This window comes from Dermacentor variabilis, chromosome 5, assembly GCF_050947875.1.
Source record: "Dermacentor variabilis isolate Ectoservices chromosome 5, ASM5094787v1, whole genome shotgun sequence".
NCBI lineage: Eukaryota > Metazoa > Arthropoda > Arachnida > Ixodida > Ixodidae > Dermacentor > Dermacentor variabilis.
Window position 1 is genome coordinate 100,849,232 of NC_134572.1, and position 14,306 is coordinate 100,863,537.

General features: G+C 45.7%; 1 protein-coding gene across 4 annotated transcripts in view; it reads left to right on the top strand.

The window, feature by feature from the left end:
- Positions 1-14,306, top strand: part of Wdr37 (WD repeat domain 37) — a 200,107-nt gene that overhangs the window by 179,906 nt on the left and 5,895 nt on the right. For all 4 annotated transcript variants that reach the window (XM_075693203.1, XM_075693202.1, XM_075693204.1 and 1 more), the window contains 6 exons: positions 288-472; positions 7,345-7,393; positions 7,483-7,665; positions 9,284-9,422; positions 10,450-10,584; positions 13,009-13,120. In XM_075693203.1, coding sequence (XP_075549318.1) covers positions 288-472; positions 7,345-7,393; positions 7,483-7,665; positions 9,284-9,422; positions 10,450-10,584; positions 13,009-13,120 — 803 coding nt within the window. The remainder of the gene's footprint in view (positions 1-287; positions 473-7,344; positions 7,394-7,482; positions 7,666-9,283; positions 9,423-10,449; positions 10,585-13,008; positions 13,121-14,306) is intronic.

Below are 14,306 nucleotides of genomic sequence, written 5' to 3' on the forward strand. Positions count from 1 at the left end.
AAATGTGAAAAGGAATGGCATTGGAGTAGATTTGTTAAACCATTCTGCCAGTTTCAGCAGGATCACAAGCCACAAAGGCGCGAAAAAGGAAAGGGTAGGATACTCCTGTCTCTTGCCTTATTAGGTATGGCTTATGCAGAAATAGAAAGGGGAAAGTCACAGTGGGAAAGCTTGAGCAACTTCTGCTTAATTTTGAAAAGGAATAAATGTCAATATCAAGCTTATTCTTTTTTTTTTGGTCTCCTCATGTCTTATTTTTCTTTTCCCTTCATACTCCAACTTAACAGACCATACTGCCAGACTTTGGGACATTCAGACAGGCCAGTGCATTGTGCAGTATGCGGGACATGAGGGTTCGGTGAACTCTGTGCGCTTCCACCCAACCCAAGACTTGCTTGTGACAGCCTCGGGAGACCAGAGCGCCCACATCTGGAGGGCTGCCACGTCAGCAGCTGCCGCTCTGGATCTGGTGGTAAGCTTTCTTTCTTGTTTTCCTTTTTTTTAGCAGAGGTTTTTTTTTAGATTTACATCAAAATTTTGCAATACGTGCCTCAAGCCATCAACTAATGTCAGCTAATATTGTCGTCGTCATTGTCGTCATCATCCCACTTAGGTCCATTACAGAATGAATGCCTCTTCCCTTTGATGTCCCCTCAACCCTGTACTGTATCAGCAAACTCCATCCTCTATCTGCAAATTTCTTAATATTGTCATCCATCTAAACCTCTGCTGATGGCATTTTTCTTCCTTGGCACCCATTCTCTTACTCTGTCTAGCAGACAAATGGTTATCTATTCTATGAATTACACAATGTGCCACCTCCACTACCCTTTGATTTTAACCAGGATATCATCTACATTCATCTATCTCTCAACATTGCACCTATTGTTTTCCAATGAATCATTCATTGTATGGTCTGTTCAGAGGGCTGTAACTGATGTAGTAGTGTGGTACTTTTCCGTTTCAAGTTGCCCTGGTCAGTGTTTGTCTTGACTGCTTGCTCTCTGATGCCTTCTGACCAGTTGACAAAATGGCACATGTGATACTGTGAGTCATTGCATGCTACACTGAATGTGTGAGTTTTGTGTAACAGTACAATGTGGTGGTGCAGTGGGGGGTCCTCAGTGAATTAAACATGTAAGTTTAGAGCTCGACCTTCGATATGCACTGCATCCAGCAGTGCGGTGTCACTTGGGTGACAGTGAAGAGCATGCGAGTCACTCATTAATGCTAGTAGCTCTCGTTTAACACTTCCTGGCAGTTAAAAGCTACTCATTGCACCACTGTTGGCCATGGATCGTAACAGCGTCCATGCTCAGATATCTCTGCAAAACCCAAACACCATTCCACATCAGAGAAAACTAGAACAACTTGTTCACATTTACTTCTGGCCATGGATAGTATATTCGTATGAATAGAATAGTAAAATGATAATTGAGTGAATATTAATTACAGTAATTGTTTATTTATTAGCTCATCAATCCACGACTGAACATGCCTTCCAGCATAACAAAAATGCTAGTATGGGCTCTGCATAAGAATTTTGAAGCACCATATTCAGCCTATCAAAAATCATATGTTGGACTTAGTAGGAATATACAAATTGCACGTCATTCGTTGTGCAATGTACGAAGCAGGTTCTTGTATTTTATGGCATATGTAACGAAAAAGAGTAGCCTGCCTGTGCCACAGCACCATCGCTACCGGCATGAGCTCGGGCTTGCTGTCCTTCGCCGAACGCTTGTGACTGCTACCTGTTTGTGCCTGTTGCTAATAAATCTCTTAGCAAGTGGTGGACGTGCTGGGTTTCGACCACCCTGGAACTTCAGAGTTGCACTCTACTCCCCATCATGCCCGACGACACACGCACTCCTCGAGCTCCTCCAACAGCGCCGACCACCTTGGTTTGTGCCGGTGCCTTGCGCCAGCAAGATCCCTCTATCTTCTCCGGCACAGAGGACAAAGACGTTGAAGATTGGATCTCGTCTTATGAGCAAATGAGTGCCCATAACCAGTGGGATGATGTTACCAAGTTAAGAAACGTCGCATTCTATCTTACGGACGTTACGAAATTATGGTTTCTAAATCACGAAGCCGACCTCACTTCGTGGTTGGTCTTCAAGACCAACTTTACCCAAATTTTTGGTCAGCCAGCAGTAAGAAAGCTTCGTGCAGAACAACGTTTGCGCACACGATCCCAAGAGGCCGGAGAGAACTTCACGAGCTACATTGAAGACATTGTTGACCTTTGCAAACGGATGAATGCGTCAATGTCAGAGGAGGAGAAGATCAAACATATAATGAAGGGTATTCAGGACGACGCGTTTCAAATGTTATTATCGAAGCGTCCTCACACTGTCGCTGAAGTGATAGAATTGTGCCAGAGTTACGACGAGTTGCGCAGGCAACGGCTTCACACCCGATGTCCCGCCCCGCCCACCGACTCTTTGTCAAGCCTTGGAGTCGACGACAACCATGCTGCTCTGTCGGTAAAAATTCAGGAATTCGTTCGCGCGGAGGTCGCCCGCCAGCTATCTTTGATATCTTCTGTCCAGGAACCACCACCTGCTTTGCATCCTACGATCCGCGACTTCATTCAAGAGCAAGTATCTCAAGCAGTTCCTTCAGCCGCTCAGCAGACACCAGTCACAGCACCTCTCACTTACGCTGAAGCAGTTTCCCGATCTCGTCCGCAAATGCCCTTGCCGCCCTCTATGCATCGACCAGCGACATTTTTTCCGCCCTCTATGCCGCTTCACGACCGACGGCATTTTCCTCCTATGCCGCTACCCGACCGACAGCATTTTCCGAATCCTCAACCACGACTCGGACCTTACCCGCCACCAGTGGCGCACCTTCAATGAACACCCAATATGTTTTGCTTGCTGTGGTGCTGGTCACGTGGCGCACCATTGTCATCGTTGCATGCTTCCTCTTCAGAACATCCGGCGAGCGCCACCTTTCCCCGCTCCGTTTTCCTCTTCGCCTTCCAGCCTTCCTACCTCTTCCTTTTCCCCTGACCGCCCAACCGCCCCTACCCGCCGCTCACCATCTCCCTGTCGTCGCTCGCTTTCTCCAATGCGGCGCTGTCCCATGTCCACCGAGCAGGAAAACTGATGGCCGCAGTTCCCGAGGCACGGACTGCGTCCACATTGCAATGCCCAAGCCCTCGTCCCTCTCCAGCCAACGTAATTGAAGTCTCTGTTGAAGGAATCACCGTCCTGGCACTTGTAGATACAGGAGCCGCCGTATCCGTAATTTCCGCCGAGCTCTGCCGCACACTATAAAAGGTTTTGATGCCTCTCTCCAAGTTCTCCCTTCGAACCGCGAATGCTCTAAATATAACGCCTCTCGCTGCCTGTACTGCTCGCGTCTTCATTCAATGTCTACTGTATACCGTCGAATTCGTCATGCTGCCCTCGTGTTCCCATGACATTATATTAGGCTGGAACTTCCTTGCAAATAATAATGCCGTTATTGACTGTTGTCACGCCGAACTCGAACTTTCTGTACTTCCCGACCTTGAGACTATCGAAAACGGTCCTTTTAGTTTAAACTGTTTGTGTCCGAAGACAATGCCGTCCCTCCATGCTCTTCCCTGCTTGTGCCTGTGTCGTGCGCCGCTATTTCTGATGGCACTGTTCTCTTTATGCTCTCTGAGGTGTTCATTCGCCGCCGATGTTCTCCGGTGCCCTTTGCTCTCCTTACTCTTCGCAGTGGCGTCACGAAAATGGTCGTCGACAATCCCACGGCATACCCTTCAGCTTTATTTCATGGTGAATGCCTAGGCCTTGTTCAACCGGTCGACACTATTTTTTTGCAACTTTGACGCTCCTGCCGTTTCTTTCTACTTCTGCGGACCTTGGCGCACTTACGTGTGACACTGTGGCTGATCAGTCACTCCTCAACGTTTTCCACTGCTCCATCGACGATGGCACGTCATCTTCAGAACGAAGCCAGCTTATTGCTCTCCTGTAGAGGTTCAGCGCTTCTTTCGACAGCCATGCTTCCGGTTTGGGCCGCACATCAACCGTTTTTCACCAGATAGATACCGGCAGTCATGCACTTTACGGCAGTGCCCTTAACGAGTATCCGCCTCTGAGTGCCGTGTCATTGACCACCAGGTTGCTGACATGCTCAAGCATGGCGTCATGCAGCCTTCCAACAGTCCCTGGTCATCACCATCAAAAAGGATGGCTCTATTCGGTTCCGCGTCGACTACCGACGTCTGAACAAGATAACGCGCAAGGACGTTTACCCGTTACCACGCATCGACGACGCTCTCGACTGTTTGCAGGGAGCTGAGTTCTTTTCTTCGCTGGATTTACGTTCCGGATACTGGCAAGTCCCTTTAGCACCATCTGATTGACCTAAAACAGCATTTGTAACACCTGACGGATTATACGAATTCATCGTAATGCCTTTTGGCCTGTGTAACGCTCCAGCCACTTTTGAGAGAATGATGGATAATATTTTATGCAGCCTCAAATGGAACACATGTTTATGCTACCTGGATGACATAGTCGTCTTTTCCGCTGATTCCCGAACACATCTCAGCCGTCTCGAGCGAGTTCTGAAATGCCTTACTGACGCGGGACTTCAACTTAACATTAAAATATGTCGTTTCGGCGCCCGAAAGCTCACTATTCGTGGCGACGTTGTTTCGTGAGATAGCGTCCTTCCAGATCCAGCCAAGCTCCACGCTGTCACCGACTTTCCGCAACCAAAGAAGTTGAAGGTGCTTCAAGGTTTCCTTGGTTTATGCTCATACTTCCGATTCTTTCATTCGAAATTTCGCTTCCATAAGTGCACCCCTGACAGCCCTTCTAAGTGGCGACAAAGAACTTTCCACTTGGTCGCCCACCTGTGATGACGCCTTCACAAAATTACGCCACCTGCTAACCTTTCCACCTATCCTCCGCCACTTTGATCCTGCAGCCCCCACAGAGGTCCACACCAATGCCAGCGGCGTTGGACTTGGCGCCGTACTCGCGCAACGAAAAGCGGGGTTTGATGAATAGGTCGTTGCCTACGCGAGCCGAACTCTGACAAAGGCCGAGGCTAATTACTCTGTTACAGGGAAAGAGTGTTTAGCCATTATTTGGGCCCTTGAAAAATTCCGTCCTTATTTGTAAGGTCACCCTTTCGATGTCGACGCTGACCATCACGCCCTTTGTTGGCTGTCTACCCTTAAGGATCCACCTGGCCGACTTGCTCGCTGGGCCCTTAAGCAACAGGAGTACGACATCCGCGTTCTCTACCGTTCCAGCCGCAAACACACGGACGCTGACGCCCTTTCTCGCTCACCGGTCTCCGCTGACTGCGCTTGCCTATCCGCCCTTGTGCCCACACTTACATCTCATGCACTGCGCAACATGCCGCCGGAGCAGCGCAAGGATCCCTGGATCTCTCATCAGCATCCTTTCTGATCCATCCACCTCTTCACCATCTCGCGCTCTTCGCCGCCAGGCTACCCACTTCTGCATTCGCGACGGCCTTCTTTATCGTCGTAATTACCTCTCTGACGGTCGCAAGTGGCTTCTTGTGATACCCCGCCGTCTCCGTGACCTTATCTGCGATGCTTTCTACGCAGACCCTCAGTGCGCGCATGCTGGCCTCTTCAAGGCCTATGCTCGACTACGCATCTGATTTTATTGGCGCGGCATGTATAACTACGTCTGAAAGTTCATTCGCTCCTGGGCTCAGTGCCAACGCCGAAAATTACCTCCCGGACAAGTCTACCCGTCACTACCCCTTACCTGCCCTAGGTGGCCCTTTGATCGTGTTGGTATAGACATATACGTACCGCTACCCTCCACTCCAGCAGGCAACCACTGGACTATTGTTGCAGTGGATCACTTGACCCGCTATGCTGAAACAGCTGCTCTGCCGACTGCCACCGCCCGCGATGTTGCATCTTCGCGGTCGGTGGCGCAGGCGGTGGCAGTGGCAGTTTCTTTCCGATGCTTTGAAGGCACTACTCGACGAATGCGGAATCGTCCACCCCACCAGTACAGCATACCATCCGCAAACTAACGGCATGACCGAGCACTTCAACCGTACTCCTGGCGATATGCTCTCAATCTACGTCGCCTCTGATCATTCAAACTGGGACCAAGTTCTCCCTTTCGTGACATGTGCGTACAATACTGTGGCCCAGCAACTACTGGTTTTTCCCCTTACTTTCACCTATACGGACGAGAACCTTCTACTACGCTCGATACCATTCTTTCATATACACCTGACGCGTCCTAAAGTACTCCGCTATCTGAAGCTGCTCGTCATGCCGAGGAATGCCGCCAGCTTGCCCGCTCTTTTTCCAACGAGGACCAGTGGCAGCAGCAATTCCATCAACCTGCCGACTGTTCTGCACCAACTTTTTCGCCTGGCTCTCTCGTATGGCTTCGGGTACCCGCTACTACACCGGCCTCTCCTCAAAACTTGTCGCAAAATACCTAGGACCCTACCGTGTTCTGGAGCAAACGTCCTCCATCAATTACATTGTAGAGCCCCTCACGCCATCGACGGACCTACGCCATCGCGGCCGCGAACTTGTCCATGTCTCTCGCATTAAGCCGTACTACGACCCAATAGTAGTCTCTTCACCTTAAGCCACCAGGAGGGCGTCTTTTTCTGCCGAAGGCGATTGTAACGAAGAAGAGTAGCCTGCCTGCACCACAGCATCATCGCTACGCGCATGAGCTCGTGGTTGCTGTCCTTCGCCGAACGTTTGTGACTGCTACCCGTTCGCACCCGCTGCTAATAAATCTCTTAGCACATATATGATCAGCACTGGTTATTCCTCATTTATTTTGAAAAGGATATTTGTGAGATAGCATGGGATTTCTAGGTAGTTCGGGATACTAACCTCAAAGTAAATTGCGGCAGTAGATGTGGACACAGTATTCAAACTCTGAACATAAGACTTCATGTGTTCTGTACAACCACTGCTGTGATTCGCTCTGATGTCTTGGTGTCCTTAAACCATTGTCTATTGTTTATCTGTATTTGAGCACCAAACCCATGTTTCACCCAAGGACGGTGTTCATTAGAAAACATGAAGCCACTGTACTCATGATCACAGCTGACTCCAGGATGTCTAGGGGGCCTCCTGTTGCATCACAACTGCTTGAAAACTCTGTGCAGACATGCGAGCTTTCATATGTACCCCAGAAATCTTTTTAGCACCAGGAATTCTGTGAGCATGATGCAATGCCCCCAGGGTTCAGCAGGATTCGGGCTCTCAGTGGCGTCATTTTTTACGGGGCTTTACCTACATATGTCATTGATTACTTCTTTTGAATAGAGTCACTTGACGATTACCAAATTTCAATCTCTTCACAGAAAGGGCATTCATCTGAAGACGAGGTTGACCTTTCAGAGAAGGAGGATGGTAAGCACAGTCTTTTGGAAATGATAATGATGTCAAGGAAACTGTGTTAATTCATCATTCAGATAGTAATTAGTTGTCTTTCTTTCCAGATATTGACTCTGCAAGCAATGTTCTTGTGATGAAAAGCCCTTTGACTGAGCTAACGGGCCATAGCAGTGTTGTGATAGCATCCGACTGGTTGTCGGGTGGGGACCAGGTTATCACTGCATCCTGGGATCGCACAGCCAATGTCTATGACGTTGAGAAGGGAGAGCTTGTCATTCAGCTTGTTGGTGAGTTTTGTGTAGCTTATCTGGTCACTTGCAAGTACTTCAGTGTTTTACAAAAGGGACAGCGTAAATTCAGTTGTGTTCAAAAGCCCATTCTTATTGCGGGTGAGACCAAGTTAACGGGCTGGATTCCTGGGTGCAACAGCCACTTCAGTGAGGGCGAATGCAAGAACACTTGTGTACATATTTAAACTTAGGTCCATAATAAAGAATGCCAGCTGGTCAAAATCTTCCCACTATGGGATCCCTCATAATGCACTCTGGAGTTTCAAGACATTAAGCCCCACAATTCACTTTTAATGCGAAAAAATTGTATGTCCCATTACGTGAAAATCCTTCAGAATCGGTGTGGTGGAAAGATGGTACCAAAAATGGCTGGTGGCACAAGGAGTGAAAGTACGTCTAAAAATGCTCAGATTGTTGTCACTTTTTTCAGGGAGGTTCCTGTAAACAAAGTAAGTTAATCGCTCTGAAAAGAAAATTTGGTAAATTTTGGTCCGAGTTGGAATTGAACACGGGCCTCCAGGGTGCGGGATGAGCAAGCTTCCCTGACGCCACAGTGGCTTCACAGTTCTGGCTGACTAAAGGTGTGGCCTAGTGCATGCCAGGCACGTGACAGTGAAGCCAATGGAGAGGAGGTGCTATCCCCAAGTAGAAGTTATTGTAGCATGTGATGACTATAGCAGTCAGTCTGTAAGAGAAATATTGATGTGTATCCCACAAAAAACTTTGAGGGCTATCAATGAGATTCTTGCGACAGTAATTCGTAAGCATTAGTTTTAATATGTTTTGCCCGTTTTGTGCATTCCCATTTTGCATGTTACCATTTCGTGTAGATTGTTGAGACATGCTAGACTCTTTGTCGCATAGCCTTGGCATTCTTCCGTCGATGCTCTAGCGCCGGATCACTTGTACTACTCGTAGAAGGGGTAGTGTCCATTGTTACCTTTAATTTTACAGTACACAGAACACAAAAGCAGCCACTAATGCGATTATCTAAACGTGTGACTTGTGTCTAGACTTCCCCGGGAGCGAAGTGCATCCACTGACGGTCGAGTGCCAACTGTACGGCCCGCATTCCAGTGTGCTACACCACCACCCCCTCTCCGCACTAGGTGGCGTGGTACTGTGCTGTGCTCTCTGCAGCGCACTTCCTCTCTTGCGTGATCCTCTCCCATCTTTTGCCATATGTACACAAGCCGACAGGCAGGTTTCCATTTGCATGAGTGCTCGAATGCTAACACATTAATTACAGAATTGTGCTGGTAACTAAGAACCCTAGATTGCACTGTGTTAAAAAAAGAAGGGAACAATTTCAAAAAAAGAAGAAACATTATTCTAACCTTTGCAAGCTTGTGTAGAAGGATGAAGGTGACCTTGCACCATTATTGACACTTGAATTGAATAGACCTTGCGTCATCATCAGTCAGTGTGGTTCTATAATACGCAAGACATATAGGAAATGCTTCCAATGCAAATGTGGCAATATTTTATGACTGCAAGAATGAGCTCTCGGTTGCTCGGACTGTTATAAACTTTCTGTCTATGATCCGCTGTATTGGTTTTTTCAACACCGGTCTTTTTTTTTTCTCTGCTCCTTCTGCGTGCCTCTGGCGAGCAGGCCATGACCAAGAATTGACCCACACCAGTGCACATCCGACGCAGCGTCTGGTGGTGACGTCCTCCAAGGACACGACGTTCCGCCTGTGGGACTTCAGGGAACCAATACACTCGGTCAGCGTGTTTCAGGGCCACACAGAGTGAGCAAGTCTTCTCTAAACCACTCCTCCCACCCTCTTTTTTGTTTGTTTTGTTTATTGCAGGTTCTTGCATTTGCTCTGTACTCGGTCTCACCTGCTCTGGACAGTGCAGCAAAAGCTATGGGTTGTGTCAGCAATCAGAATGGAGAACCAGAACGAGGGCTCCTTTATCGTTTACCTTGGATCACCCTCTGCACCATCTTGACTGAATGGAAGTTTCGCGGAAGGGTCTGTAGTGCTAGTGCAGAAGGGGCAAGCCATCCTCCTTTCTCAGACCACACAACCAGCTCTCGTTACTGATTAGCTGACACAAACCTTAGCATTTGTTGCAGAAGTTGGTGAGGTTAGGTGGAGCATAGAAATCATTATCTGTACGAGAATGCTGAAAGTTAGGCTTGTTTATTATTCGTGATTGTAGGTACAGCGCGAAGTAAACAAAACCAACAGGCTATGTGTACGCTGTTTAAGATTCAGTATGTAACATGAATCAACTAAGAATGAAATTGCGAAGGAGAAGGGTAGACAATTGCTTCTGGAAAGGGCATAACATGCCTGCCTACTTGCTAGGAAAAAGAAAAGGTAAAAAGGGTCACATATTGGATTTGCCTCTCAATAATTCACTCTAAAAATTACAAAATCTTAGTTGACACAAGTCTCAAAATTTTGGCTTGGCTGCTGTGTTTTCAGTGCATTCTGGCCCCGCATAATTGAAACGCTGCTGTTTTAGTATATTGAAAGTTTTTTAATTGCACATCTTCAGGCTTTTGTTGTTGTCATTGCGGATGGGGTTGAGACTGAGTAATTCAGTTCAACTAAAAAGGTACTAGTAGTGAGATTGGGGCAGCAAGTTATACTCAGTGCAGCTTCACGTATTTATCCTTTGTAGGTGGGGTTTGTAAAGACGGCCAAGGTTATGCTTTCATTACTGGCTTTCAGCCTCTTGCAGACTAAATTTGTACTATGTCACTTCACCACTCATAAAGTGTCCCTAAATGATTTTTTTTTACCCACCACATTTTGTCCACAGGGCTGTCACCTCTGCCGTATTCGCATCGGCAGACAAGGTTGTGTCAGGAAGCGATGACCGCACGGTTAAGATCTGGGACTTGAAGAACATGAGGTCACCGCTGACAACAATCAGGCTGGACTCGCCTGTTAACAGGTAATCATACTAGCCCAAGTGACAGAAATGAACTTTTGTTCAATCTTGCACAAGACGGAGGAAAGTGTGTTTCGCTGCCAATGTCATTACATGCCTCATCTCGCATGGGTCTGTAGAATCCACTGCTGCAACCACTTATGTAGCATATACCACTTATGTAGCCTTTGTCAAAAGAAGTGAAGCCAATGCAGCAGATTGTGAGGCATCTGGTTGACGTTTTTTTGCATTCGCACTTCTTGAAAAACCTACCGCAGTGGCTATGATGTTTTGTTGCTTGGCACGAGATCATGGGATTGATTCCTGCTCACCAGTGTGAGAACACTCGTGTACCTAAATTTAGTTGCACATTAAAGAATCCCAGGTGGTCAAAAGTAATCCGGAGCCCTCTCCTAAGGTGTCTGTCATAGCCCCAACGTTGCCTCAGAGCATTAAACCACACCAATCTGTCAAATCAATTAGTATCACTTGAAATCTATACTGAGTGAGGCAAGCTCTTGCGCTTGCCCTCCTAGCTTCTGATCATGTGGTGCTACATAGGCACAGCTGTTGCTGCATTCTATAGACTTGGTAGCACTCGCACTTTAATGGCTCTGCCTGTTTCAACAGAGGCTGTACAGCATTTGTCAAAAGTTTTGGAATCACTGATTGCAGGATTAGTCACGCCATTGGGACACACACTGGGACCACTGTGGAGCATTTGTTGCTCCAGTGTACAGGAGATTAAGAGAGACAGCGTTCCTCTTTGCTTCCCCTGAGTTCTAAATGCATGGTGTGCTGCAGTGTCCAGGACTCATATACTGCTCATCTTACTGCTTGTGGAGTAGGACCAGAATTTTTAGAAAAGACGATACATTAAGACATTGCATTGTTAACGTCTACTGACATGTTAGTTGGATCCTCTTAACATCATCAAAGGTATTTTTAACTATGGTTGCAAATCTTTATATTGACATGCATACTTGTTTATCTTTTTTCGGTGACCACGTTTCACCAGCTAACAAATGTTAACGGCAATTTCTCAGCACAAGACACACCTGCATGTATTGGAACATTATGGATTGTTGTCACCGATTCCATCTGTTGTCTATGTTGTCGCCGAACCTTGTGTAATCTAATTGCATGCATGGTATGGTTATTGTTGTATATTCTGCAAGGCATGCGAACACCAGCGATTACGCTAGAATCTACGCCAAGTCAAGTACAAAAGGATGGCATGCCTGACCCGTGGATCAGATTTCGACAATCGACGCATGTGCTTGTCACTGTTGTTATGCTCGAGTGCAACTTGCTTTTGTGAGCATAGGTTGTCCCAATAAAGAGTTAGTTTAGTGACTCGCCATTGCACCACAGTCTGATTCCTTATCGTAACTGCAGCATGACAACATGCATTGTTCTATATTACCTTTGGATATTCAGCTACCACACAAGTGCCTTGTCTTGGTCTCAAGAGCTTTGTTGAGCTGTCGGCAATTATTTGGATAGCCTGACTCATTGCAATGCAACACACTGTATTAGTAAATTTGAAAACTAATGCAAGCTAATTTTGCTTGAATCATTGATTAGCAAAACATAACCAATGCCTTTTTTATCAATGTTTTTAGTTTGTCTTTCAAAATGTATAATAGCTGAGATTATTGCTGATCCAGTTTCTGTTGATCAAAGCTTTCCTTATAATATGATTAGACCTCATTGCGACTGCACCAAAAACAAAAGCATTAATGAAAGTATTAATATTTAGGAAGTGTCATATACATCTTGAAACATTTCTTTGGACCTGTGCTTCTAGTTCGAACAAAATGAGTAAAATGAAGTGTTTTACTAAAATGAGTTTGATGGTACACAGCTGAGTGTTAGCTTTCGGCATCAGTATGTCACCATGAGCTCGGTTCTCTCATTGTTGCGCACAATATTTTAACTCGTGAATGCTTTTGAGTGGCTAGATAAGTGCTTTCCAAGTATGCTTCGCATGAAATAGTTGGTGTTCTCATACCTGACATTCCTTTAGAGAGTTGTCGCATGACACAAGTCACGGAAGAATTTGGAAATCCTCAATTGGTTTTGCAACTGTGTACGTTTCATGATTATGAATATGCCAGAAATGTGGTAAGACTATATTTACAATGGAGATAATTAATTGGCACCTGAAGGGGATAGCCATTATATTTGTAATAAGCATATATTCATTACAAGTTGATATAGGTGAGGAACTCCTCAGATTTAGCTCATTATATCCTATAACTCTTTATATCTGCGTTTGTTGTATCGAAATTCGACTATTTGTGCACTTCAACTGATTGTGACCTCCGGCACTGTACATTGTCCTATATGGTTACACGGTCCTCTAAGGCTAGAGGTACAGATGACTCTTTGCATAAAGGCCTTGCTGGCTTCTTGTTAATTTTACTCTCACTTGTTTCCTTGTAGGCTTGCCATCTCCAACCAGAATGTCATAGCCATTCCGCATGACAACAGGCAGGTCAGGCTGTACGACATGTCTGGCGTTCGTCTCGCAAGGCTACCCCGCAACAGCAGACAGGTATGATTTCTTGTGATTTTGCCTACGTTTATGTCGCTTCTGTTGTTAAGGCCGTGACATGACCGACTCCCTTCTTGTCGACTAGCAGTTACTTTTTGTTTTGGGACCCTGTTATTTTCTCTGCATAAATGAAACACAAAATGAAACAGAATGAAATGTGGTGTGGTGCGATAAATGCAGATTGTTGCATCAACTGGCAAAGCAGTCTAATGACAGTGTCAACTGGTACTAGTTGTTTTATCAGAGACGGTTACTTTTGTTTATAAACTAGAATGGTGTGGCAAAAATGGCATTTCAGATAGCAGATTGGATGCTCCTGAATAGCTCTGAACTCCTTTGATGGGTCTTTTTTTTGTAGAGTTATAAAAAGTAAAAGCTACTTTTCACCATGTTTCTTGTGTATGAAAGTAGAAAATGTCCATTCGCAGTCACATTAGCAAACAAAAAAGATTAAGTATTTCAGCATGAACGCCTGTTTTGGTCCGATCCAAAGGCATTTAAGGGTTCTTTAAAGAAGTACAGACACTAAATAAACTTTTTACTGTTTTTGTCTTTTGAATGCTGCATCCACAATCATTGTCATTGAACTGCAGTGCAAAATTTGTCGAAGTACTCCAATTATTGTGCACCTGGTGACGAAAGTTATTGACACAAAGAACTTGTGCATTATGCATTTTAATTCATAACACGGCTTGCAGCTCCGGGTTGCAGTGTGATTTTCACACCTAAAAAGGTTTCGTTTCAGCTTAAGGACAGATGCATTTTACACAACAAAATTTCTTGCAGATCCCCTGCACCAAAATTGCTGCAGTCAGAGCAACTAGAAAATATTTGGCTAACTCGGTTTCTAAAACTTTCAAACCAATGTGGCTTATATTGGCATTTGATGCTGCAAGAAAGGTGTAGGAATCCTACTAAGTGCACACAACTTGTTGTTGCAGTGGCAGGAGGATCTGAAGATATGTGCTGTGTGACTCAAATGTGTGACAAGTTTTTTTTTTTTTCATTTTATTAGCAGCATGTTATTAGCATCAAACTGTTTATACGGAATTTTATGTTTTATGGAATTTTTAAAAATCGCCTGTGGCAGGTGGTATAATTCATATCCTTGAGCTGAATTATTCGAAGAGGCAGACATTACTAGCATGAGAAATTGAAACACACATTTCAACTAATTAAGAAGAAT